Source organism: Halichoerus grypus, chromosome X (assembly GCF_964656455.1).
Source record: "Halichoerus grypus chromosome X, mHalGry1.hap1.1, whole genome shotgun sequence".
NCBI lineage: Eukaryota > Metazoa > Chordata > Mammalia > Carnivora > Phocidae > Halichoerus > Halichoerus grypus.
In genome coordinates this window covers 85,986,352-86,013,878 of record NC_135727.1, presented here as the reverse complement: position 1 = coordinate 86,013,878, position 27,527 = coordinate 85,986,352, and the positions used below count along the sequence as shown (strand labels likewise).

The window sequence follows — 27,527 nt, the reverse complement described above, 5'->3', positions numbered from 1 at the left end:
ACAAAGGGACTGACCCCCACCTGCGATCATGGTGATTGCTTGGTCACTATGATTCGGGAACACGCATATTCGGGTCCAGGTAGAGGCCGGCAGACAAGATCTTGGCTTACAAGTAGGTATATGACGACCGGCCGCTACCAACCTACCCCCTCTCGGCTTCTTCCTCACCTCACAGGGCAGCGGGGGAGGCGGGACCAGTGCGCCTGCGGAGTAGGGATGGCGGGCGCGAGCCGTCAATCCGAGGCCCCGCCCCTCGGGGGGGGGGACGTAAGGCGGGCCAACCAGGCCCGCAAGGCTGGGATCCGGAAGTCGGAGCCTAGCGGCGCGAGCGCAGTTTGCAGACCAACCCTATCGTAGTGCCATTCTCTCCTGTCTGATCCCCGCCGGAAGTGGAGGTAAGAGACGACTCTCCTCTTTTCTCGTTGTGAGCGCTCACCCAGCCAGCCGCGCGGTAAGGATCGTGTATTTGAGTTGGAAACTAGAGGTGTCCTCCACCCTGGAATGGAGACAGAGAGAACCGGCTGTCATCCACGGTAGAAGGGCCCAGATGAGGAACAGGGATCGCTCCGCAAATGGGCATGTGCCTAAATGCACTCTCGCTGGGTAAAGGAGCACGGCCCCACCCCATCTAGGCAGGTGTAGACCTCTGGTCACAATATGTGGAAAGTCACAGACCCCACTTGTGTGGAGAAGCATCGAGTGCCCTCTTGCCTTCAGGATAGCAAGGCTCCATTCTGCACTCCTCCAGTATAGACAGGCGTCTCCGTGTGGCGACATCGAGCCCATGGTTATAGAGACATAACCGCCCTCCCCGTCCCCCACTCCCCCGGCTGAGCGGCGCGGACCTTTACTGGCGCGGAGGCACACACAGCCGCCTCGGCGCATCTCTTCTCTTTGGCCAGAGGCTTTGATGTATTACCTCCTCCACAGACATACAATACCGCCTACCCCTGCCGGACCGCCAGTACTGAGGAGCTTAGAAACGTTTAATATACAGAGACGGAAGAGCTGGAGACTTCCTTGCCTCGCCCCCGTGTAACTAATTGTGGAAGCCCCGCCCCCGCTACTGCAGAGATGTTAGATCACCCCTCTTCCAAGTGGTTGGCACCTGCCTCAGCCCATAGAGAACCACGCAGATTTTCCTCCTCTTGCCTAGAGTGAGTCCCCGTTGTGGAAAATCAGACCTGACTCCTCACCCCACCCCATAAGAAGGCACTGGTTTACTGAATTTGTAAAGGCCCGGCCCCAAAAATGCCCTGCAGCAAAGAGAAACAGACCGTAACCTGGGAATATTGTCAGATCTGCCCCTTATTGGGCAGCTGCGGTAGAGGGGCTCAGGTTTGTTCTCCTTTTGAGGTAAACAGAGATCATCCTTCCCCTCCTCCTTCCCCAAAGATTTGGAATCACCAAATGTAGCAAAAGAGAGACACCCCCCCGCAATCAAGGGAGCAGAGAGGTGCAGCTCCCCCTCCGTGCAGTGTTGAGAGACAGTGACATCACTGATCACCCTACATTTTGTGCATGTGGGCTCCCCCCTTACCCAAGGTAGAAGAGCTCAAATCTCTTACTCTCCATTCAGGATAACTGCCCCCCTCCCTGCAAAGTGTAAGGGCTGATCCACTGAATTTATAGTTGTGTACCTACCCCCCACCCCATGTGGAGAACCAGAGGTCCTATTCCCTTCAGTGTTAGCACACTGCTGACTTCAACCCATATAAAAGATAAACAGATTGTTCCCCATCCCACCCCCGTGGAAGGGTCCAGAATAGCCCACAACAGGCAAGGTGCAGACCCCATTCATGCAAGACTGCATATACCCCCCCCCCCCGCTTTGTTAGTGTGTCAACTAATATCACCTTGTAGTGGAGACCAGCATATCATCTTCCCCTCACCCCAGCCCTCCCCAGGGTACAGAGACCCAGGATTCCTACTCGCCAACTTAGAGATGTACAGACCTGCACTTCTCTCCCATGTGGCAGAGATGCACACAGCCACTGTGCTGGTTTTCCCAGTTCCTCTACACCCCAGAGTAGAGCAACAGAAGGCATCTCCTTACCCACGTTCACCAAGGAACAGACCCCAATCACACATGCAGGCATACATCCCCCCCTACTTGGGAAAAGAGGTACTATTAATATGTAGAAACAGGCCATCCTTGTATACCCCATTCTCTCAGCCTAGAGAGGTTTAGTACTAGGGTATATAACACTACAGGGTGGAGGATTGAGGACCAAGGACTTCATCTGATGCATTGAGGCACTGACTCCACCCAGGAAGAGAGGTTTAGACTTAGCTTCCTTTTGGGTGGTGTGATGCTGCTTTCCCTGTGTAGATAGCTACACCAGGCCCCAACTCCATTATAGCCTCTTCTCCTAGTTCTCCAATTGTTAGGGCTTCCTTATCAAGTTCTTTGCACATTTCATTTTGCCTGTAGGGGGCTTGGAAGGGGGCTTCTGGCATTGTGGTTCCCCCCTCTGTCTTCACATTGGTTCTTCCATTCTGACAGGAAGGAAGACTGCAGATTTGAACCTACCTGCTTTCAAGCTAGTCATCATGATGAAACACAGACACAGTGAGTTTCTTTTACCACCCCTCCCAATGCTAAGCTTTAATGAATATTTGTAGTAGTTCATGGCAACTTTTTAAAAATTATTATTTCTTTTTTAAAAAATTTTAATTCCAATGTAGTTAACATACAATGTTATATTAGTTTTAGGTGTACAGTATAGTGATTCAGCACTTCCATACATCACCTAGTGCTCATCACAAGTGCCCTCCTTAATCCCCATCACCTATTTCCCCCATCCCCCCCCACCTCCCCTCTGGTAACCATCAGTTCTCTATAGTTAAGAGTCTGTTTCTTGGTTTGGCTCTCTCTCTCTCTCTCTCTCTTTTTTAACTTTGCTTATTTGTTTTGTTTCTTAAAATTCCACATATGAGTGAAATCATACGGTATTTGTCTTTCTCTGACTTATTTTGCTTAGTGTTAAACTCTCTAGCTCCATCCGTGTCATTGCAAATGGCAAGATTTCATTCTTTTTCGTGGTTGAGTAATATTCTGTTGGATATATACACCATATCTTTATCCATCCCTCAGTCGATGGGGGAGGTGGGGAAGGTGCCTCATGGTGCAGCTAGCTACCTGAGCTTGGGCTGTTTCCATAATGTGGTTATTGTAGATAGTGCTGCTATAAATATTGGGGTGCATGTATCCCTTTGAATTAGTGTTTTTGTATTTTTTGGGTAAATACCCAGTAGTGTGATCACAGGATCATAGGGTAGTTCTATTTTAAAAAATTGCTCAGTATGGCATGAGGGGATGGGGCAAAATGGGTGAAGGGGAGTGAGATACAGGCTTTCAGTTATGGAATGAATAAGTCTTGGGATTAAAATATACAGTATAGGAAATAGAGTCAGTGGTATTGTAGCATTGTATGGTGACAGATGGTAGCTATGCTTATGGTGAGCAGAGCATCATGCATAGACTTAGACTTGTCTTGTGGAATCACTATGTTGTACACCTGAAACTAGTGTAACATTGTGTCAACTATACTAAAATAATAAAAAAAAAAACCCTCAAAAAATTGCTCAGTAGGTACCAGATCATTTAGTCTGTCTTCTACGTATGGTATCGTTGTCTTCCCAACTTCCTTGGAGGTGATATTCCCCTTATCCCCCATTCCCATTTTACAGTTGAGGAAACTGAGACTCAGCAAAGTTAAATGACTTGATCCGAGGTGAATAGCAGTAAATACCAGACAATGGGGACAAATTGCTCTTCTTTTTGCCTTTGAGATGCTTTTCTTCCCTTCTCCCTCATTCTTCAACTGGATAACTCTTGCTCATTTTTCAGATTTCAACTTACACATTACTTCCTCTAGGAATCTCTCCCATTAAGCTTCTCCCTTGGTTTCCATGGTCTGTACCCCTAAGAACTGGGGCTGTTGATACTGTATGACTGGGTCTGTCTCCTCCACTGCACTGTTAACTTCTCACCCACATCTGGTTTATCTTTTTGTCCCAAGGGCCCAGCATAACTGGGCATAGCTATTTGGTACTTACTGTGTGCCGGGCACTAGAATGTCTCAGTTGTCCTAACTCAGTTCCTCCTCCTCCTTCCACTATGCTTACAGCCTAGAGAGAGAAGACAAATGTGATACATGACTCTCCCATATAAGAAGGAAGGCGAGGGCATTAGGGCTGGTCTGGTTCTGTGCTTCCTGCCTTTATCTTGCTATAGTCCACATAGAAAATGACATCATAGGCTAGACAAGACTTGTGCAACCCAGTGACCCCATACTCTGTGTGAATGGTGGCCCTGCCTATGTGGGCTTGGTGAAAAAAAGTTCAATACACTTACTTTATATAATCATAAAAAAATCAACAAGAATCAGACTTTGGTTATGTGAATACCAAAAGCAAATAATCATTTTTTTCAAGTAACACAAGAAAAATGAACAAAATTAATTATTTTCTATTTAAGAACATCAAATACCAGATGATAATAAAATATTGATAGTGATGAAAAAGACAATAATGAGCTGGTTGAATGAAGTAGAGTATATGCATACAAAAGAACATTGGCAGTTTATAAAGATTTTATTTATTTGACAGAGAGAGAGAGAGAGCGAGCACAAGCAGGGGGAGTGGCAGGCCAAGGCAGAGGGAGAAGCAGACTCCCCGCTGAGCAGAGAGCCCGATGTGGGGCTCGATCCCAGGACCCTGGGATCATGACCCGAGCCGAAGGTAGATGCTTAACCGACTGAGCCACCCAGGCGCCCAAGAACCCTGGCAGTTTAAAATAAATGAGGAAGTACTGAATGGAAAGAATATATAGAAAGACTATTATATGGAAGAAGTATTAGATGGAAAGATCTCTAGGATTTGTTAAGTGAAAAAAGCAAGTTGTCAACGGGAGGACGTACTATGTTATCTTTAATGGAGAAAATGGGGGAAATAAGATTACATATATTTGCGTTTGCACTAATAAGTGGTTTCTTGTTGCAGTGAGGAGAGTGCAGTGGCTAGGGACAAGTGTGGAAGACCTCTCAAAATACACCTTATTTTGGAACCATATGACCATTACCTGTTAAAGAACAATCATATACATCTGCATGAGTGGGAAAAATGGTGACTATTAAACAAAAACTTAACATGTGCTCATAAAACACAGACTATGATTGGTAAATTGCAACTAAGTAATGATCAGACTAAGTGGAATGACTGCAGTGGAAGGTGGGAGAGGTGCCTCATGGTGCAGCTATTTGAGCTCTCAGCAATACCTTGGACCCAGATGGTAATGATAATGGTTAAATCTGGGGAGGTTATTGAGGAGCCCTGCAAGGAGTGTTTTCTCCTTACTAAGTGATTTATTTTGTTTTTATTGTGTGCCTGTATCCGGCACAGGCCCTCAGTTTCCAGGGAAGTTAGGCAGATAGAAATTGTTGAGTAAAATGGCCAGTCCTGGTTCATTCCCAACCTCACATTCTTTTCATTACAACATGAGTACTTTGGAAGAAAAGGAGACTTGAGGTCTGTTTTTTGTTGTTGTTGTTACAGGAAAATTTGATCCATTCATATTCATATATTTGGTCTAATTTCTGCCATTTTATATTTTTTGTTTGTTTCTTCTTAGTCTCTTATTTATTTACTTTTCAAGTTCAAAAAAAATCCACCAGTGATTATAAAGTTTTTTTTAAAGATTTTATTTATTTATTTGTCAGAGAGAGAGAGAGTGTGAGTGAGAGGCAGGCAGAGGGAGAAGTAGGCTCCCTGCTGAGCAAGGAGCCCGATGCAGGACTCCATCCCAGGACCCTGGGATCATGACCTGAGCCGAAGGCAGACGCTTAACTGACTGAGCCACCCAGGTGTCCCCCAGTGATTATAAAGTTATGTTAGTAGTTGCATTCATGTTTATATCAAACATAATTAAACTTGAATTTCTCTGTCACTTTACCAAAGTTAAGTAATAACTATTTTATCCTATCCTTCCAAAGTAAGATCATGCTTTCATGATTTTACTTTTCCATCCCCTATTGCTTGATTCTAGGATTTTGTTGAAATAATTTGGTATTTGGTACTGAGCTATTTCCTATAATATGCTTCCTGGTTTTTAAAAATCTTTTCTAAACATGTATTATAGTTCTTAGCTACGTTAGTAGCATTTTGAAGATTTAATGGTAAGTTGTTTTTTTAATTTAATGGTAAGTTTTAATCGATTTCCTGCCCATCATTATTTGTTTCCTTTAGCTTGAGATCTTTATTCTGAATTAATTTTTATTTTTGCTGGTATACTTCCTTAGTACAATTTACCCTTGAACAACATGGGGCTTAGGGGCCTCAAGCCCCTGTGCAGTCAAGAATCCACATAGAACTTTTGACTCCCCAAAAACTTCACTACTAATAGCCTACTACTGACGGGAAGCCTTACCAGTAACATAAACAGTCTATTAACACATATTTTGTTAGGTGTGCTATGTACCGTATTCTTCCAATAAAGGAAACTAGAGGAAAGACAATGTTATTAAGAAAATCGTAAGGAAGAGAAAACACATTTACAGTACTACACGTATTTATCAAAAAAAAAAAATCTGTGTATAAGTGAATCTATGGAGTTCAAACTCAAGTTGTTCAAGGGTCAACTGTAGTTTTACCAGAACACAGGTGGTAATCTTTGCACATCTGAAAATGCCTTTTAACTTTGTGTAAGAGTAATCTGTTGGTTAAGTATAGGAATTTAGCTTGGTACACAGTTCTTTGTTTCAGAACTTTGTAATTGTACAGGGCGCCTGGGTGGCGAAGTCAGTTAAGAGTCCGGCTCTTGGTTTTGGCTCAGGTCGTGATCTCAGGGTTGTAAGATTGAACCCTGCGTCCGGCTCCGTGCTCAGTGCAGAGTCTGCTTCAAATTCTCTCTCCTTCTTCAGCTCTGCCCCTCCTGCTCGTGCTTGCTCTCTCTCTCAAATAAATCTTTTTAAAAAAGAACTTTGTAGTGGTTATTCTGTCTTAAATGTTAAGAGTTGTAGATTTGAGAAGGCTGTCTGCTTCTCTTGCCTTTGTTGGAAACTCCTGTTTGGAAGTTTATAAGATTTTCTTTTTATCCTTAGAGTTCAGAGTTTTCATCAGGGTATGCCTATGGTATTTCTTGTTTTGTTAATCTTGGTGTCCCATGAGCCTTTCTAATCTGAACCCTCAAGCCTGTTTTCAATTTAAGGAACTTTAATCTATTATTTTAACAAAATAATTGCTTCTCCATTTGTACCTTTTTCTCTTTCAGGAACTCCTGTTATTTAGATATCAGCTCTCCTGGGCCCATTCTCCATTTTTTATTTTTACTCATAATTTCCATTTCTTTAGATTTTTGTTTTAAGCAAGCTCTTCTCTTGATTTTCCAGCTTATTAGTTTGGTTGTTAATGGTGTCTGTGTTGTTTTTCACTACATCTATTGAATTTTTATCCAATATCAGGTTTTGGGAATTTTTTTTTTCTCACACAGTTCCTTTGAGGTATCTTCTTGAATCTCCTTAAGTATTTGCAATAGTATCTAAATTCTGTTTCCTATATTAACTCTGCTTTGGTGTGAACTACCTTATGTGATTGGGGAGCCTGTTCTCTGGTAATTCCAAGCTGCTCCTATATTTGTTTGTATATATCCTGACCTTCCAGAACCTCCCCCTCTAGGAATTTCTTTAGCCCCCTTGCAGGTAGTAAGCATTAAGGCAACCATTCTTCCCCAAGGGCCAGCTGTGAAGGGGATGACAGATGGGACTTCTCATGAAGAGGGTGAGGCCTCTTAAGTTCTTGGGCTCTGTTTAGATGTGATTGAAGAAGATGAGCTCTCTCTTCCTTGTATCCAAAGGAGGCCACAGTTTGGCTAGATAGGACAAGTCCCTTTGGAGTTAATGGCCTGAGCAGGGTCAGCAGGAAGGAGTAGTTCTCTCCCCATGTGCTGAGGGCATCTGCCCTGGCTTAGCCACCTGGGACTCCTCAGATCACCTTCCCATGCCAGCAGCCCCCAACTTGAGCCTGGTGCAGCAATTGTTGAGTTGCCCCCAGCCAGAAGTTAGGGGAGAGAGAGGAGTTAAAAACATGCATTCAGGTAGCCCTCTTCACAGGGTTCCCATAAGCATTGTTTCAGTCCACATTGAAATAATGTCTCAAACATTTTCTCCAGTACTTCCTCTGACCCTGTTGCTGTCATCTCCATGTCTTTGTTGTTCTGGGCCTGGACAGACATGGTAGCTCAGTCCTCCTTAGGTTCCCAGTGTGGCCTGGCTTTGATTAAGGTATAAACAGATGTTGGGTAGGTGGATAATGGCTTTTTTTTTTTTTTTTTTGTAGAAAATAAAAAACCAGGTAAAGGTTCCAAAGGCTGCAAGAAGGTAAGTTGGCTTGACCCCCAGGTAAGGTATACCCATTGTTGGTAAGGTCAGGAACAGGTTCCCTGCCTTAGAAGAGGTCTACAAACCCCAGTAGATGTTGGGTCATTCCAGACAGAGCAGCAAATTGGAGTCAGAGGATCTGGCTTTCCCTCCTTCTCTGGTTGGCTGCGGCAGAGAATCAGCAGCATTTATTAATTTTCCCCCATGAGCCATGTGCTGCTTTGTGCTTGAGTTACCTTGGTGTAGGGATCGCTCCATTTTTAAGATGAAGAAACTGAGCCTCAGTGAGAAAGTTCCTGCGTTCAGGGTAGCATGGCTGGGACTTGGGTCTGTCTGGCTCCCAAGTCCCTATTGCTCTTGTTGAGGAGGGAGGCCAAAACATAATCTTTGGCTCCAGCTCCTGGTCCTGCTAGGAAAGGTGGAGACAGGTAAGATGGGCCAGAGCAGTGGTTCTCAAATTTTAACGTGGTTAAAGTTTTCAAACCTTAACCAGCCCTCCAGGTAATTACCCAGAATTACCTGGAGGGCTGGTTAAGACACAGATTGCTGGGCCTCACCCTTGAGTTTCTGATTCGGTAGGTCTGTTGTGGCATCCCATAATTTATATTTCTAACCAGTTTCCAGGTGATGGTGCTGCTCTGGTCCACGAACCACACTTTGAGAGCTACTTTAGCATTTCCCTTGGCCTTTACTTGGGAAACTTTTCCATTTGCCCTGGGGTTCTTCAGTCAGTCCCTGCCTAGGAGAGGGAGGGTCTCTTCTCTAGCCAGATGGGCAGACCTCTGAGGACAGAGCCCTTCTTTTTGCTTATTCCTCTCTTTTCCCTACAACTACACTTTTGAGCAGCTTTAACCCTCCAGGAAGGGTGATTTCCATGGGTTCATTCGCTCTGTTTGATTGTTTCCTTTTGTGTGGTGACCAGCCTGCAAAGCAGAATGGAAAGAAAGCAGCTTCCAAAGTGGCTTCTGCTCCCCAGTTTGTTCACTCCAATGATCATGCCAGTCGGGAGGCTGAATTAAAGAAGAAGAGGGTAAGCCCTTGACCTTGGGGGAGGGAGAGGGCCTGGCCTGACTGCCAGGTCCACAGAAGTGGTGACTGGAAGGGCAAAGACCAAAGTTGTTAGGGTTGTTGAGGCTGTTTGTGGAAGAAGGAAGAGAAGGGGGTCACTTTGATACTTGATTTAGTGTCTCCGTTTGCTTATCTCCCCCTCACCTCCCCGTCCCTTGCTGCCCTGCTGTGTTCCCACTGCCCCACTGAAAACTCTCCTGTCAGCCTCACCAGTTCGTTCTGTGACATCACACTCAGGGATAGTCTCCTTCCATCGTCTCATCCGAATTGTCAGAATTTGAGACCATGCTTTCTTTGAAGCACTCTCACTTTGACTTTCTTGTCATCTCACTCTCCTGGATGTCGTCCTTCCTCTTTCCCAGTCTCTTTGGCTGTTCCTTCCTTTTCCTGCTCTTTAGATGATGGAGCATCCCAGGACCTTGTCCTCTTTCTCCCTCTGGTCTTAATTGATTCCCTTTGCCTAGAACACATTCTCTCTCCGTTTCACATGCCCTCTTTTTATTGTTCTCTGCCACACTTTCCCTTCCTTCATCTTTTGTTTCCTTTCTCTCAAACCCTGTATCTCCTGCTATCATATCTGCTCTCTCCCTGCATCCCTGCCCGTCCTACCTCTGCCACATCAACACTGTTTCTTCCCTCTGTCACGCGCTCTCTGTTACTGTAGGTCTCCCACCCCTCCCTTAGGTTACAGACCTATAACTATAGTCCTGCTGTGTGTTCCTTTGTTAGGTTGAGGAGATGAGGGAGAAGCAGCAGGCTGCCCGGGAGCAAGAGAGACACAGACGCAGGACTATCGAAAGCTACTGTCAGGATGTCCTGCAACGCCAGGAGGAATTTGAGCATAAGGTAAGAGGACAGCCTTTGCTTCTGGTTCAGATGCGTTCGGGTTTGCTGAAAAGCATCTATTGCCGTTGCTCTGTGAAAGGGAAAGAGGAAGGATGGGAGATTGTTGCCGGGGGGACGGAGGAAATAGGTGCAGAGAAGATGAGAAACAGTGGGGATGGAGGGAGGGAGGTATGAGAGGGAAGCAGAGAGCCATTTTGAGCCTTATCTGTGACTGGACAACCCTGGATAGGCCCCAAAGACAGGGTTGGGAGTAGAGGAAGGGAGACCTAGGACCAGGGGACAGGGGGAGAGGGAATAAGTGGGAGGGAAGGGTTGACAGAGGAGGGTATGTGAGGGGGATGCCAGCTTCCTTCTTGGACTTACTGCCCTTCTGGCATATGTTCTCACTTCACAGAATATGCACTTTCCAGCTCAAAGTTCCTTTCCTAAGGTAAAGTGCATATTTTGGCTCCCCCATCCCATGTTCCCACATGGGTTGTTTTTCTCACTTAATACTTCCCTCTCACATTCCTTCCTTACACACACAGGTGCACACTCAGGTCCCTAGCTAGTGCTTGAATACATATTTAAACATAGGCACACACATGCATTATGTGGTTCCATCCATTCTTCCAGTTCCCAGCTTTATTGGCTGGTCAAAGTTACTCTCCAGTGGGCTGGGACTCCCATGGCTCCCCCAGCCTGTCATGGTTTCCGAAGCCCTGACTTTCACTCCCTCTTTCCTCTCTGGACCATTCTTTCTTTTTTTTTCCTTTAGGAGGAAGTTCTGCAGGAATTAAATATGTTTCCTCAGTTGGATGATGAGGCGACAAGGAAGGCTTATTACAAGGAGTTCCGTAAGGTATGGAGACCCATTTCTTAAGGTTTTTTAGGGAGGGCGCCAATCCCATCCCATCGCCCCTCCATTTCTGCTTTTCCTGACTGAGATGGAGACTTTTCTTTTATGGGCCTGTGTGATTCACACCCAATCCTTGCCCTGCCTTCATCCCCTGTCCTTTCCCCTGCAGGTGGTGGAATACTCTGATGTGATTTTGGAAGTCCTGGATGCCAGGGACCCATTGGGCTGCCGCTGCTTCCAAATGGAAGAGGCTGTCCTGCAGGCAGAAGGCAACAAGAAGCTGGTCCTGGTCTTGAACAAGATTGGTGGGTGTTGGGGCAGAATTGGGTAAGGCAGGACAGGGGCCAGACCTTCTTGAAAGACTAGTTCAGACCAGACCCTGAGACTCAGCAACTCAGTGGTAATTATAACAGTTGTGTGAGGTAGGAATTTGTGTTCAGTTATTTAAAGCCAGGAATCTGAGAGGTGAAATCACTTGTTTAAAGACACACACACACATACACACACACACACACACACACAAACACACACACACGGTATAGCAGAAGTTGGGGATGGGGTCCAAGCCTGTTTGCCTTCAGTCCCTTGTTCTTGCCATTTTGAGCCTTATTGGCCAACCCCGGAGAATTCCTGTCTGCCCCGAACTGGAACCCAAAGACTAGGGCAGAAGAGTACATGGGCTCAGGAGTCACTGAGGTCTGGGTCTTATCCCAGTTGTACTGTCAATTTTCTCTAGGGTCTTGGACAAGTCGTGTCACCTGAGAGCTTCCGTTTCTCCAGCTGTAAAATGGGCTGTGATTGTCCCAATCTCACAGGGTTGTTGTGAGAATTAATGATAAAGTGCTTGGTGTATGCATGGTTAGTACCCCACAAATGGTAGCCATATTCTTGTCAGAGTTACTCTTGACATTTGGCCCAACCTAGAAGGATCTACAAAGAGAGTGGGAAACAATCTTTAGGAAGCCTGGCTTGGAAGGAAGGCATCTGGGACCAAACAGCTAATTTGCCCATTTTCCCCAAGGACAGAGGTCCCCTCAGAGAGGGCCAACTAGTCTCCTAGACTAGACTTTCCTTTCTAATTTTAACCTGGGAGCTGGACAGGTACTGATAGGGCCAGGGAGACATCTGTAGGCAGGAGGTGGGCCTAGCCTTGGGTGTGGGTGGGTATATCTTTAGAGTGAGCCATTGAAGTGATGTGCTCCTTATTAGTCCTACCTATTTCTATTTTCCCCAGACCTGGTCCCCAAAGAGATTGTAGAGAAGTGGCTGGATTACCTTCGGAATGAGCTGCCGACCGTGGCTTTCAAGGCCAGCACACAGCATCAGGTCAAAAACCTGGTAAGCTGGGGCCAGGGTTGGAGGATCATGACTTGGACTGGGGCCTCCAGCCCTTTGGCCTTCAACTTTGAGCTTTTTGCCTTACTAGATGACCTTTTAATATTTGTTTCACTTTACTTCTTCCTATATTTTAGCTTTTTGGGAAGGTTTTTTTTTTTTCTTTCTCAGATGTAAGGGTAATACATACTGTCCATAGAAAATTTGGAAAATATAGTTAACTATTTGTTAGCTTTTAAAAACATATGTCTTCATTTTTCTCCTTAACACAAATCACACTATTTTCTAATTGTTTCATTAACACAAATACATTTTAGTTGTAAAATATTAAAGTGCTACAGAAACATTGGTTGCTTCTGAGGAGAGAAACTGGGTTCTGGGGGATATTTTTTCAACTTTGCACTAGGTGTAGAAGTTATTATTTATGAAAAAATAAAGTAGAAAAAAATAAAAGCAATTACAGACAGCTTAAATACCCTTTACCAGTACCCTTAATTCTAGGCTCCTTTATCCATACCCAGATGTAACCACCATTGTTAGCTTGGTGTGTGTCCTTTCAGATACTTTTCTGTGCTTTATATATATGTAGATATATATAGAGAGAGAAGGAAGTGTTTGGGAGTGTCCTATGTGTCATCCCGGGGCTTGCTTTTTTTTCCCGTGGCAATTTTTTTTAGAGATGTACTTTTTTGATGCTAAATAAAATTAGTTTCCAATTTTTAATCATTATAAGCATTACTTTAGCACATACCCTTGCATATGTTATCTTGACTGGTGGGCGAGTGTTTATATAGGTTGGATACTGAGGGGTGGAGTGGGTATGTATTTTACATTTTCTTAGACACTGACAAATTGCCTCCCTTCCAGTGGCTGTACCAATTTATCTTCCTACCCCTGGGGTAGATGAATGTGTGAGAGGGCTTATTTCCCTACACCTTTTCCAACACTTGCTATCATTAAACATTTTAATCTACTCATTTGGGGAAACCTGATACCTCATTTATATAATTTTTGGCCTTCTCGATGGCAAAAATGTGGTGAGCATCCTTTTCTAACAGCTCTCTTTCATTTGTATTCCACTTTAAGGATGTATTTCCTTAACCTGTTTCTTACTGATGGAGATTTAGCTTAATTCCTAATTTGTAGTGCTGTGGTGGGTAAGTAAGGAGAGAGGAAGAGGTGGAAGGTCATTCTGGGCTGAGGAGGTGGCATCATGAGTAAGGAGATGGAAGCTGGAGTGGCCTTGTCTTATGTGAGGAATTAAGGGAAGGTAGGCTATGGGCCAGGCACTGTCTTCCCACCACAGGCAGGGAGGGCAGTGTCCCCATTTTGTGGATGAGGGCACTGACACCCAGAGAAGGAAAGCAGGATTTGATGCCCACACACCTGTGAGAGGCAGAGCTGGAACTCAAACTTGGCCTGACTAGAGGCCGGGGTGCCATCCTTTCCCTGCTGAGGGAGGCAAGAGATATGTGTGTCTAGAGAGAGGCAGGGACAGAGAAGACTGAAGACGCAACGACAGTAGAAAAACAGGCCTTGTGCAAGCAGGGAAATGGCAGGTATTCAGGGCCTGCATGAGAAGCCCTCTGCTTCAGCCTTGGGGAGCTCAGTGATCACAGGGAGGTGGCCCTGAAAGTTTCATTGAAAGTTGGAAATCTGGACTCAGACTGCATTTCCCACCTGATGCCTCTTCTGTAATACCCCTTGGTTTCCAGAATCGTTGCACTGTACCAGTGGATCAGGCCTCCGAGTCACTGCTGAAAAGCAAAGCCTGCTTTGGAGCTGAAAACCTCATGAGGGTTTTGGGGAACTATTGCCGCCTTGGCGAAGTGCGCACCCATATCCGTGTGGGTGTTGTGGGTAAGACCTGTGGGGAGGTCATGGGGCCCAGGCTCATTCCTTGGGCAGGGGTTTCACTGGGCAAAGGATTCTGGGAGCTTTGTGTTACCCCTCTGAGGAAGAGAAGAGCAGTTCAGGAACGGTTTTGTGACTTGTGATACATATTGGTGGACATAGGAAGGCATACTGGGAATCACCACCATGCATTGAGTATTAGAACCGTGGATCAAATACACAGGGTTGTGCTTGGATTTGGTGCCATCTCATCCTACCAGAGCTGTGGGTGGTTGGGGGGAGGAGTGAACATATCTCTGACAGATAAGGACACTGAGGCCCAGAGAAGTGAAAGGGACTTGTGGGGATCAGCTCTGTGTGAGACAAGGTAGAGCTGATACTCAAACCTGGGCCAGTCTGGAACCCAGGGCACTGAGGGAAGGATGATAGGGGAGAGAAGAGGGAAATTGAGAGAAGCAGAGATAGACTGTCAGGGAGAGGAAGTGAAGCCAAAAGAGAAAGACATTGGGAGAGATCTAGACACTGAGAAAAAGATAGAGATATATAGACCTGAATAGACATAGAAAAAGAACTGGGAAATGATGGGATTGGTGGGGAGTGGAAAGGAAGGGTGGATTTAAATGACAGAGGCATGCCGAGAGATTGAGATAATGATCAGAAAAAGATACCAGAAGGACTATAGAAGACCTGCAGAGAGAGACATAAGAGAGCTAGATACTTTATGCATGTAGAGAGGCAGACATGCATACCAAAGAAACAATGAGAAAGGGACACCTGGGGGCTCAGTCGGTGGAGTGTCTGCCTCTGGCTCAGGTCGTGATCCTAGGGTCCTGGCCCGCATTGGGCTCCTTGCTCAGCAGGGAGCCTGCTTCTTCCTCTGCTTGCTGCTCCCCCTGCTTGTGCTTGCACTCTCTCGCGCTCTCTCTGACAAATAAAATCTTTAAAAAAAAACAAACAAACAATGAGAGAGACAGGCAGACACAGATAGAGAGACAGATTCAGAGAGAGGTACATATGGAAGGAACCGGGAACAAAGAGTTAGACCTAGAGGAACACACACACACACAGTCCTGGAACGTATGCAGATCCACAAATACATGTACAGACCCACACTTGTGCAGACATGTCCACACCCAGAGGCAACACACGTGTAGACCCAGGTCCTTCCCACATACTCGCCCCAACTCTGCTCACAAGCGAATAGAGGCACAGAGAGACATGTGTGCCCAGATACACTGGACCCTTGGACCCAGTCACATCCCCAGAGTCACAGAGGGAGACAAATACACAAACATGTCTATGATGAGATAGATACATGTTCATAGAGAAATAGAGTCAGAGGGAGGGCTAGGGATATACAGACAGAGACAAGGAAGCACAGTGAAACATGTACAGAGAAGCATACAGAGACAAGCCCATGGAGAGAAGAAACACCGAAAGAGACTGAGAGAAGTTGGTGTCGAGGGAATTAAAAAGAGGGGCAGAATAAAAAAAAAAATGAAATCTTGCCATTTGCAACAACGTGGATAGAACTAGAGGGTATTATACTAAGTGAAATAAGTCAATCAGAGAAAAACAAGTATCATATGATCTCACTGATATGAGGAATTTGAGAAACAAGACAGAGGATCATAGGGGAAGAAAGGAAAAAAATGAACCGAAGAAATCGGGGAGAAAAACTGTAAGAGACTCTTAATCATAGGAAACAAACTGAGGGCTGCTGGAGGGGAGGGGTGTGGGGGGATGCAGTAACTGGTGATGGACATTAAGGAGGGCACAGGATGTAATGAGCACTGGGTATTACATAACACTGATGAATCACTGACCTCCACCTCTGAAACTAATAATACATTATATGTTAATTAATTGAATTTAAACTTAAAAAAGCAAAAAATTAAAAAAAGAGGGGCAGAATTGGTGGGGTGGGGAGAATCAGAAATGACAGTGGCCAGAATGAGAGACAAAGAGACAAACCAGCAGAGTAAGGTGCTTAGATAGAGCTACACAGAGAAAGAATATGATAGAGAAAAAGACTGAGCGGGAGAAAGTAAACATGGAAAAAAGAGTAATATTTAGAATGAGAACAACCAAGAGATATGGACATGCACATGTGTACACACACACACACACACACACACACACACACACACTGATGTACAGAGACTTCCACACGTGAGGGGTACACACACATAGGTACATCCATAAGAGAGGTGTCTGGGGGCGCCTGGGTGGCTCAGTGGGTTAAACGTCTGCATTCAGCTCAGGTCATGATCCCAGTGGGATTGAGCCCCACCTCGGGCTCCCTGCTCAGTGGGAGTTTGCCTCTCCTTCTCCCTCTGCCCCTCCCCCTCCCGCTAGTGCTCTCTCTTGTTCTCTCTCTCAAATAAATAAATAAAATCTTAAAAAAAAAATCAGAGAGAGGTCTGTGCATAAACTCTGGCACACAGAGAAGGAGAATGATGAGGAGAAGAGACCTAGTGAGGGGGTAGCACACAAAGACATCCACAGGCCTAGAGGTGCTCACAGATGCTTGAACACAAAACATGCACCACAGGCAGACAGCTGCTTAGAGAGACTGACATCTAGAGGGGGCTCTCCCACCCCCCACCAGGTGAATTTTACACCAGGACAGATGGTTCTCTGTTTCACAGACATTTCCTGATGTCTGCCCTCTGTTGGATCGTGTTACAGAGGCCTTGCATTGAGCACCTTTCCCAGGCTGGTTGTAGGTGGGAGGTGAGTGTCCTATCTAGAGAGAGGGACATGTCTACCCAGTATGCTCACAAATGGAGGAAAGGGGTAGGTAAGCCATGTTGGGGCTTGGTCAGGGCCTGGGATGGGAAGGCAGGAGGCCAGGCTCTGTTTTTGGCTTCCCCATAACTTGGTCATTGTCCCCTCCTGGGCCACCCACGTACAGGCCAGCCCAAATGTTCCTGAGGGCCCTTCCTGCCCTGAGCCATCTGCCGCCCCTTTGTAGGTCTTCCTAATGTTGGGAAGAGCAGCCTGATCAATAGCCTGAAGCGCAGCCGTGCATGCAGTGTGGGAGCCGTTCCTGGTGTCACCAAGTAAGCACCTGCCTGCTTCCCCACTCCACAGTTCCTTGACCCTCCCATTCCCCCATCTCTCATGTCTTCAGCCCCTGCCCTTTTCCTTATCTTGGCCCAGCCTCTGATTCTTCCCTGGGCACTCTCACTAACAGCTCTCATTTACTTGGTACGCCATAGGTGCGGGCCAGGCACTGAGCTGGGTGGTTTCCCCCTTAGCTTCTTCAGGTCTCTTAGCAGCCATGCAAGATTGGGCTACAGATAAGCAACTCCACTTTGTAGATGAAGCAATGGAGGCTCAGAGAATCAGAAGCTTGCCCACAGCCCTGCAGCTCAGTCCCCAGTGGCAGAATTAGACTAGTATTAGTAGACTAGAATTAGTCCCAGGTCTGTAGGCCCCAGAGCCCCCAGCCCCACATCTCTCCCATCTTCATCTGTATGCTGTCTGTCCCTCACCCCTCTCCCAGCTGTATGCCTGGGGCCTGGGGGATACTAGATACATCCCAGCTCATCAGTGTCCTGCATTCTCTCTTATCTCCTTTCCTGTCCTAGGTTCATGCAGGAGGTCTATCTGGACAAGTTCATCAGGCTGCTGGATGCCCCAGGCATTGTCCCAGGACCAAACTCAGAGGTGGGCACCATCCTGCGCAACTGCGTCCACGTGCAGAAGTTGGCAGACCCTGTGACCCCGGTAGAGACCATCCTGCAACGCTGTAACCTGGAGGAGGTACAGAAGGCTCTTGCTCGTGCCCTGCCCCACTCCAAGGGCCCTTCATTTTTCCTCATGATTTCTTTTCTTTCTCTCTTCACCAGATTTCCAACTATTATGGCATCTCTGGGTTCCAGACCACTGAGCACTTTCTGACTGCGGTGGCTCACCGCTTGGGGAAGAAGAAGAAAGGAGGCATATACAGTCAGGAGCAGGCAGCCAAAGCTGTTCTGGCTGACTGGGTGAGGTGAGGAGAGGGCTAGGGGTGAGGGTGCACCTGCCGAGAGTCAGGCTCCACAAAGGGGGGTGCATCTGTGTTTATTGCAGCGGTGGGGCAGCCTGGCAGCCTGTTTCCTAGGGTAGGGGAAGGCCAAGGCACCAGGTCATGTCCCCATCAGGAATTTGTGGCCAATGACTATCCGGCAACTCAACTTCTTGTTGTTCGGAAGCTACTGTGGGTTTTCTTGTTGTTCCTCATTGTTTCTGACTTGGGAACTCATCCTCTCTTCGATTGGTCATTTGTTCTCTTAATGACATCACCAGTTTCCTCCCATCTCCCAATGCAGTGGGAAGATCAGCTTCTATACACTCCCACCTGCCACCCACACTCTGCCTGCCCATCTCAGTGCTGAGATCATTAAGGAGATGACCGAAGTCTTTGACATTGAGGATACCGAGCAGGCCAATGAAGACACCATGGAATGTAAGTAGGGGCAAGTGGACTGGCCTGCCTGGTACTTTGTCTTGCCCTGGGTGGGAGCCAGACCCAACAACAAATCCCATGTTTGGGGTGCCTGGGTGGCTCAATCATTAAGCGTCTGCCTTCGGCTTGGGTCATGATCCCGGGATCCTGGGATCGAGCCCCACGTCGGGCTCCCTGCTCTGCGGGAAGCCTACTTCTCCCTCTCCCACTCCCCCTGCTTGTGTTCCTTTTCACGCTGTCTCTCTCTCTGTCAGATAAATAAATAAAATCTTAAAAAAAAAATCCCATGTTTGATCTTCCCCTGCCGTGGCCCTACTCTGGCTTTGGGAAAATTATTTAACCAACTCTAAGCTTAATGTTTTCTCCCACAAGGCGGAGAATTCTAATCTGGGCCTTGGGGGTGGTTGTGGGCTCTTGGTAGATAGGAAAAAAGTCAGCAAAGTACTGTGTACACAGTGAGTTGCTCAGGAAATATGAGGGTCCTTTCCCCATCTCTTGGGACCTGGAGTGGACTAAGACACTCCTCTCTAAAACCCCTTCCCTCGTGTTGCCCTAGGCTTTGCCTCAGCTACTGCATGTCTGTTCCTAGATTTTTGTTCTCACCCCCACTGGCGGGGAGGCATCTGAGTCACAGAAAGCTGCTATTTCCTGAACGATGCATGGTCAGTGGCAGGCAGAGGTGGCATTTAAAGCAACTCTTTTGCCCTCTAGTCTTTTTTTTTTTTTTTTTAATTTATTTATTTGACAGAGAGCGAGAGAAGGAACACAAGCCGGGGGAGTGGGAGTGGGAGAGGGAGAAGCAGGCTTCCCGCGGAGCAGGGAGCCCGATGCGGGGCTCGATCCCGGGACCCCGGGATCATGACCTGAGCCGAAGGCAGACGCTTAACGACTGAGCCACCCAGGCGCCCCTGCCCTCTAGTCTAAGACTGTCCCAGCTTGGAGTAGCTAAGTGGTTAAAAGAATGGACTGCCTGGAGTCAAATTCAAGTTTTGTTTCTTGTTAGCTGTGATTAAGTTACTTCATTTCTCCATGTCTCAATGGCATCCTCTGTAAAATGGGGACAGTAGCACTCACCCAATAAGATGGTCACGAAGACTTACTTAATATGTAAAAACGCTCACAGCAGTGCTGGCTTAGAGTACGTGCTTGGTGAATATTGTTACTAAGATGATCATTTGCTGGGGTACAGAGGTGTGGCTTTGAGAAATTCCTGTGGGAAATTTGTTCTCTTCAGGTACTACAATCTGCAACCTTGGCTTATGGCTCCTCCTTCCTTCTCTACCCCACCTCGGAGAGGTGCCTGGTGCTCTCTGGGCCTGTCTGTGGACACTCGGGCAGTGGAAAAAGCCCTGGCTGGCCTGGCTTCTGGTTTCTCTGTTTCTCTTGAGGGCCACTAGCTTTCCTTCTCTGGGCCTTTTAGTGTCCTTAGATTATAGATGAGGACAAGAGGACTTGCCTGCTTCAGAGTTTATTCCCCAGGTGGCTTCTGGCAAGTCAGTTCTTTTTCTGAACTTTACCTCCCTCTTCTACCAAGTGGGTAGTTGGGAGGAATTCGAGCTCACGTTCCTATGATGATGCTTGACCCTGGCTGCATGTGAGGGCAAGAGGGGCTCCATCACTGAGAATGGGCTTTGGCAAAAGATTGAGGTCTGGGAAATTGAGGAGAGGGAGAGGTTAATGGTGAGAATTTCCTAGGGAAGTTGGCCCTAGTGTTGTATCTTGAAGAGTGAGTAGGAATTAGAGGAAGGGGATGGTAGCAAAGTTTAGAAGTAGGTGGGAGGATAGCATGGGCCCAGGGCAATGGGTGCATTAATGGTTTGCAGTGGAGGCCAACTCCAGGCAAGGGGCCAGAAGGAAGGGGAGAGAGGCCTGGTCCCAGGGAAGGAAACCCAGTGGCTGCCATTTACTGAGCAGTATCTCAGGCCAGTGCATTTCAGGTGTCCTCTGCTGTGACAGCAGCCCCATGTCATAGGCTTGTGGTATTCTCATTTTCTAGATGAGGAAGCTAAGGCTCCAAGACCAGCTCCCAGCAGGCGAATGCCCTACTGCAAAACCCATGCCTTTAATCCTTTGTCATGTGGCCTCCCATCAGGAATGAAAGAGCCTTCCCTCCCCAACTCCCTTGGGCAGCGTCCACATACCCTTTCAACTGAGGCCTGAATGGGTGGGGGGGCTGGCAGCAGGGAGGAGCTAGGGCCCTGACAGTGGTGTTGGTTGTGTTAAAGGCTTAGCCACCGGAGAAGCAGATGAACTGTTGGGTGACATGGACCCGCTTGAAATGGAGATCAAGTGGCTCCATTCTCCGATGATGAAAATAGCAGATGCCATGGAAAATAAAACCACTGTGTACAAGGTACCCATCCCCTTTCTTCATGGTAACCCTCTCCTCTACCCAGGGCTCTGGGGAGTGGTTGGTCCCTTCTCTCTGGCTCCCACAAGGTCTGCCTATAATGGTGGGTAGATGTAGGTCATTCATTCACTCCCCATGGGCCCCCTGGGCATCAGGTGGTGTGCATCCTTTACCAGGCAATGGCAGGTCCAAGGAGGAGGCATGCTGTCTCAAGCAGCTTTTCCAGCCTGGGTCCAGCCTAGAAAGCAGGTATCCCCTTTCAGCCACTCAGTTGTTCAAGTTCCAAACCTGGGTACCCCTGACTCTTCCCTCCAACTAGCTTCCAGTAGTATCCCAGACAGTCAGTCAGCAAGTCCTGTGGCTTTTCCCTCCTAAGTCTCTTGAGAAGCTATCAGCTTCTTTCGATCCCTACCATTTCTATAACTCTAGTTTAAGCTTCTAACCCTTTCTCACCTGGACATATGTCCCGTGGTTTCTAATGGCACAATCTGACCATGTCACCTCCCCTGTCATGGCTCCCCAGTACCTACGTGATCAAGTCAATATGCCATGCTTATGATTCCTGGAGGCTTTTTCAGCTTCTACTGCCAGTGTCCCTATCTCTGCCCTTCAGGAGGTCACAGTTTAGTGGGTTTCACATATAGACCTCTGCACTGTTATGGGAGACACACAGACTAGGGGTGGGGGCAGAGTTTGGGAAAGCATGAATCTGAGGGCCCTAACCTATACTACTTGTGGGTCAGGGAAGTCTTCCTGAAGGCCTTGATCCTTGTGCCCCTTCTTGGAGGCTGAGGAATTCTCTGTACGAGGCGGGCAGCAGCCCGTGGCTAGGAGCTCAGACAGTGCTTATGCCGAGGCCCAAAGAGGAGAGAGAGTGGTGTTTTAGGGGGAAACGTTAGTGATGTGGGGTGGTTGGAATGAGAGTGGAGGCAAGGAAAGATGAATCCGGAATCAGATCACAGCAGTCCTTTAGACCTTATACCATGGATATTAGGAAAACATTGAAAATCGGTTATTTTTTTCTGTCAAAGGGTTTTCTATTTTTCCCCATTTTGTTTATTTAAAATATTTTTTATATTTTATATTTTTTATAAAAAAGATACCTTTTATTTATTTTTTGACTAGGTAGTATGTGTACGTGGTATAAAATTTAAAAGGTACTAAAGGGTATACAGTGAAAAGTAAGTTTCTCTCCTGCAGCTGTCTCCCAGCCACCTTGTCCCCGCTTTGGAGGCAGTCATTAGCACACTTGAATGTCCTTTTCATAGCTATCCCATCTTTATGCACATGCATACATACATATACGCAGATAGATCCATTTTAATTCAAATAATAGCATGCTATTTGTATTCTGTATTTTGCTTATTTCACTTAAAAATTCATCTTGTGATTGTTCCACATCATTACTTAAAGAGCCGTCCTTTATTTTTGATGGCTCCGTGATATCTGGAAGGGTTTCTTAAGCAAAGAAATGACACGGTTAGGTTTGTGTATTAGAACTGTCACTCTGGGGGCACCTGGTGGCTCAGTGGATTAAGCATCTGCCTTTTGCTCAGGTCATGATCCTGGGGTCCTGGGGTCAAGTCCCATGGGAGCCCGCTTCTCCCTCTCCCTCTGTCCTTCTCCCCCTCCCCACGGACTCGTGCTTGCTCTCTCTCTGTCTCTCAAATAAATAAATAAATACAATCTTAAATAAAAAAAATGAACTGTCACTCTGGCAGCCAGAGTAAAAATCAGGTTGGAAAGAAAGGGACCGGGGTGGAGGCAGGGGGCCTAGGAAGGAAACTGTCACTTATATTCTATAAGAGATGATGAGGCCTACCGTGTGGTAGTGACAGGAATTATGCCATTCTCATTCTCACATAGTTTTAAAGATTCCTCTTGTGCTTACAGGAAAACCAGTGTAAAGTTGTGTGCTTAAGGCCATCTGGTAGTATTTCTCAATGAGCCCATAAGCCCCAGAACATACCATTTTTCCTTAGGGACCTACAGTACTTCCCTGCTCTATGCTGCAGGTTCCAGACTCAGGTTCAGGGAACCTGAGCAGGGCCACTTCATTGTACAACTCTGGGAGATACCATTTATGTGTGCCATATTGTGAATGGTGCCCCCTGCTGCAACCCCAAAGATGTATAGTTTGGTAGCCTTGCCTTTTCCCCACCATAGTGTAACGGGTAGTCATACATACATATAAGCCTTGCTGCTAGGGTTCTTATTCCATTCTTTACTAGCTGTATGACCTTAGGTGCTTTGTTTGTCATAGCATTGTTGCAAGGATAATATGAGTTAACATGTGCACGTGCGCATGTGTGTACATATATATGTATACACACATGTATTTGTGTGTGCTTAGAATGGTACCTGGCACAGAGTGAGCTTTCTGTCAATGTTAGCTTTTACTACCCACATGTACCCACGTGTACTCCAGCCAAACAGATACCCTTTTGGGTGCCCAGCTATGTTCTGTGCTTTTCCATTGTTCACAGTCAGGAATGACCTTCCCATCAGTAGAAGCATATTGACCACCACCTTCCCCACAACCTCTGCTACTTAATGCTGTGTCTTTCTGGTGGGCACTTAACACACTCTGACTTGGCTTGTGGTATGGGTTGGTTGTATCCTCTTTAGACCAGTTGCTTCTCAAAGATGGGACTGCATCTGACTCATTTTTCCAGCATTTCCCCACATAGAGCTGGGCACAGAATAGACCTCCGAAAATACTTGTTAAATTGAGTAAGACTTTGTAGTGTCACTTGAAAAAAGAATCATAATACCAATTGTCATTGATCAAGTAACTCTGCTTTTTTATTTTATTCTTGTAAAAGGCATGCAAGCTACCCATTGTCTACCCCATTTGACAGATGAGCCAACTACAGCTGAGAAATTAACTAAGCACCTTCTAGTTTGTGATGGAGCAAGACTTGGAGCTTAGTTCTGTGAGGCTCTAGGCTTCCTGTTCTTAATCAAACCTTTCCCTGTCTCTTCTGCAGAAGTCTTTGGCGGTACTCTGGGGGCCCAGACCTCACTGTTGTCCTTTCTTTCTCCAGATTGGAGATCTCACTGGGTATTGCACCAATCCGAACCGACATCAGATGGGGTGGGCTAAACGCAACGTGGACCACCGCCCCAGGAACAATAGCATGGTGGATGTCTGCCCTGTGGACCGCCGCCCAGTGCTGCAGAGGATCATGGAGACCGACCCCCTGCAGCAGGGCCAGGCTCTTGCATCTGCCCTGAAGAATAAGAAGAAGATACAGAAGCGTACCGGTGGGGGCACCTGACCATACCCCTCTTCCCCATGCTCCAAAAAGCACCCACTTGGGCCCTGATTAGGAGCTCCTCCTGAATGAGCATTTACATATGTCCAGCATCAGGCTAACCCTGGTTAAGGGGCAGGGATGGGTTAGGCTCACCTACTAGCACAGTGGTTCTCGAACTTAAGCTTGTTAGAATTGCCTGGAAGGCTTGTTAAAACACAGATTTCTGGGACTCACCCCCAGAGTTTCTGATTGAGTATGTTGGCCATAGGGCCCAAGAATTTGTGTTACTAACTAGTTCCTGGTTGATGCTGATGTTGCTCTTCTGGGAACCACACTTGGAGAACCATTGGCCTAGTCTATGTGTCAAATAGCCACCATTTATTTCTTAGCTGCTTTCTATGTGTTTGGAAGCTTATAGGTTATATGTAATGTTTACTTTATCCATAGGCAATATATTCAAAATTCAAAAGGTACAAAGGGATATACAGTGAAATGTTTTTCTCCTTCCAGTCTCCCAGTCATCTAGGCCTCCTCACAGAGTGACCAGTTAATTTCTTCTATCTCATTCCTGAGATAGGTACACAGGCAAATATTTATATATTTTTTGTTCTCTGTTTCTGTGCAAACACTAGTCACCTGAACATAATTTTGCCACATCATGTTTCCATTTAATGGCCGTTCACAAAAGAATTTCCTTCTTCATTTTAATGGTGGTCTGTTGTATGGTTGGCTGATTTAGGTCTTCATGCTATACTAATCTTTACTAACTCATTGCAAGTCTTATCCCCATTTGGTAAGTGAGGACACTGAGGCCCAGAGACATTAAATGACACACTCAAGGTAAAACAACTAGTATTTAATGGATCCAAAATGTAAACCTAGGATTGATTGACCCCATAAGCCCAATTCTTTGCTCTTGGCCTGGTTTCACTCTGAGTGCTGGGAATCCAGAGGTGAATTACCCTTGAACTCCTGGTCCTATTATAAGGGAGTGAGGAGGAAATAAGAAAACAGACATTGGCAACACAGAGTATTCACAGACACAGAAAGCAGAGTGAGGAAACCTAACTCAGCCTGGTGAACCTAACCCGGATGGTGGTGGGGTAGGGGTGATCAGAGAAGGCTTCCTGGAGGAGATGATGTCTGAGGGGAATCCTGAAGAACAGCAGGGTATGGCTGGAGGATGGGAGGTGAGCATTCAGGCTTAAAGCCCTTACATCCATGCTGCCCTTTTGCTGTGAGAGCTTTGAGGGTAATGGCAGAGTGCTAAGCTCAACACAGTAAAAGAAAATTGCTGTTTGGTTACTAGGAAGGGATAAAAATACCTGGAGCCCAGTGAGTCTGACACTCTGAGATAGAAGCTATATTGGGGTGATCATTTCACAGGTAGACAAATGGTTCTACTTGTGAGATTGCACACTGGCTGCCAACACCCCCCACCCAGTTGTTTTGTTTGGTGTTGGGGGTAAGTGAGCCAGTTTGGGAGTTTGATGTAGAACAAGGTAGATCTAGGCCAGCTCCTGCAGGCATCCTGTTGGCGAGCCAGCCACCAAGTGACTGCCTGTATTTCTCCATCTGCAGATAAACTCGCCAGCAAGTTGTCTGATTCCATGATGTCTGTCCTCGACCTCTCTGGCAACGCTGATGACAGTGCTGGTGACTGATCGACTAATCTCACCTTCTCCCCACCGCCCCCCCCTTCCCTCCAAGCACCAGTTCCAGTGGGATGGGGGAATACAGATGAAATGGTGTGCTTCTCCCTGAAGTACCAGCATATTAAAAGAACTCTTCACCTACCATGCCCCTTTTCAGTCTCCCCTCCATTCTTCCAAAAAAGAGTCCCAAGTTGCCAAGGAACTAGCAAACCCCATACCCTTTATTTAACCCCAACTCTGTTTTACAAGAGAAATAAAATTACTATCAGATTCCTGATGCTAACAATTTATCCCTCATCCTGTAGGTTGGTCTGGTTGGAGGAGTAACTCTCACAAAACTCTTGAACAGCTAAAGGTACAAGGCGAGGCTGCTGGTAGACCTGGGGGTCCCTGGCAGGGTGATGATTTCTTTATCAGTGCAACAGATCTCAGTGGTAAGACATTCCTGTGATGGGCTGTAGGCTATGCATCTTCCACCAAGTCTGCAGATCCTCACCTGGGTGGCAGTGATGGTAGGGGGAACAGTGATGAGCCTTGTCTCTGGAGGGGTCTGGGGCTGGGATAGAGGGAAGAAGAGAACATAAGCCTGGCTGGGTGCTGAAGTGTGGTAAGTGCCACCTTGTTTGCATGAAAGGAAAACAAGGTGCCTGTTGGTAGGGTGGCTAGATGTGTTAGGGGCAAACCATACCTTGGGGCATTTCTAGGCACACTGGGTTGGAGGATCCCTTGAACTGAGGCACTCTGGCTGGGCCCCACCCTTCCATGACCACTTCCCATCCAGCACCAGTGTTTGAATTCTGTGATTCAAAAGGGTTATGGTACCATTTATTCACAGCCTGCATCCTCAAGGGAGTTGCTATATTGGAGGTGCATTGGCTGATGTCATTATACTCCATTAAAATATAGTTAGCCACCCTGGGCGGGGGGCTACCCCATCAGACAAAGATAGTGTCAAGGGGCCCTCAGGAAGGGACTGGAGTAGATGGCAGCAGGAACACAATCTTCTTACTTTACCCAGGTTTGTTTGGGTTGTGCACATGACCTCTGTCCCAGCAATCTACCTGAAACTGAACATATTTGAGGGGAGTGGCTGTTAGATCACTTCAGTCTTTTCCCCCTACCCCAAACTTCCACATCATCTTTGGACCCATAGCTGCATCTTAGCCTTGCCTCATGCTGTCACCCCCTAATTTACCTATTCAAATTCTAAGAGCAAAACTACATGATGGACTGGAGCAGTTGGCTGCAGGCTGATTGGCAGGGAAGTGCAGCCCACTCCTGCATTCTGGGGCAGCCAAAGAAGAGAATGAAGTACTACTTGAGCACAAATTATACCAAACCCTGAAAACCTGTTAGCTCCATTAACCCTCAATACAGCTCTGCCAGTAAGGGATTAGTCTCCCCATATGAAAGATAAACAGGTTCAGGAAGCTGTTAGGACATACCCAAAACATATTAAATGTTGGTACCAGGATTGAAACCCAGAT

General features: G+C 46.6%; 1 protein-coding gene across 2 annotated transcripts; it reads left to right on the top strand.

Annotated features, from left to right (window-relative positions):
• Positions 1-26,310, top strand: GNL3L (G protein nucleolar 3 like). Of its 2 annotated transcripts, none has more exons than XM_036096658.2 (16): positions 1-112; positions 2,507-2,572; positions 8,338-8,378; positions 9,301-9,408; positions 10,176-10,292; positions 11,050-11,133; positions 11,300-11,435; positions 12,365-12,468; positions 14,181-14,325; positions 17,297-17,384; positions 17,916-18,090; positions 18,177-18,319; positions 18,639-18,775; positions 21,001-21,128; positions 24,173-24,392; positions 25,967-26,310. In XM_036096658.2, the coding sequence occupies exons 1-16, from the start codon at positions 49-51 to the stop codon at positions 26,047-26,049; spliced, it is 1,839 nt and encodes a 612-aa protein (XP_035952551.1). In that variant the 5' UTR covers positions 1-48; the 3' UTR covers positions 26,050-26,310. The 2 variants fall into 2 exon arrangements, with proteins under 2 accessions (XP_035952551.1, XP_035952552.1); XM_036096659.2 differs by lacking the exon at positions 1-112 and adding an exon at positions 251-395.
• Positions 26,311-27,527: the final 1,217 nt, after the last annotated feature.

Coding starts and splice junctions, on each gene's coding strand:
- GNL3L (XM_036096658.2), top strand. CDS start 49: ATGATTCGGGAACACGCATATTCGGGTCCAGGTAGAGGCCGGCAGACA. Junction 11,134..11,299: donor ATTACAAGGAGTTCCGTAAG/GTATGGAGACCC, acceptor TTTCCCCTGCAG/GTGGTGGAATACTCTGATGT. Junction 18,320..18,638: donor GTTCTGGCTGACTGGGTGAG/GTGAGGAGAGGG, acceptor CTCCCAATGCAG/TGGGAAGATCAGCTTCTATA.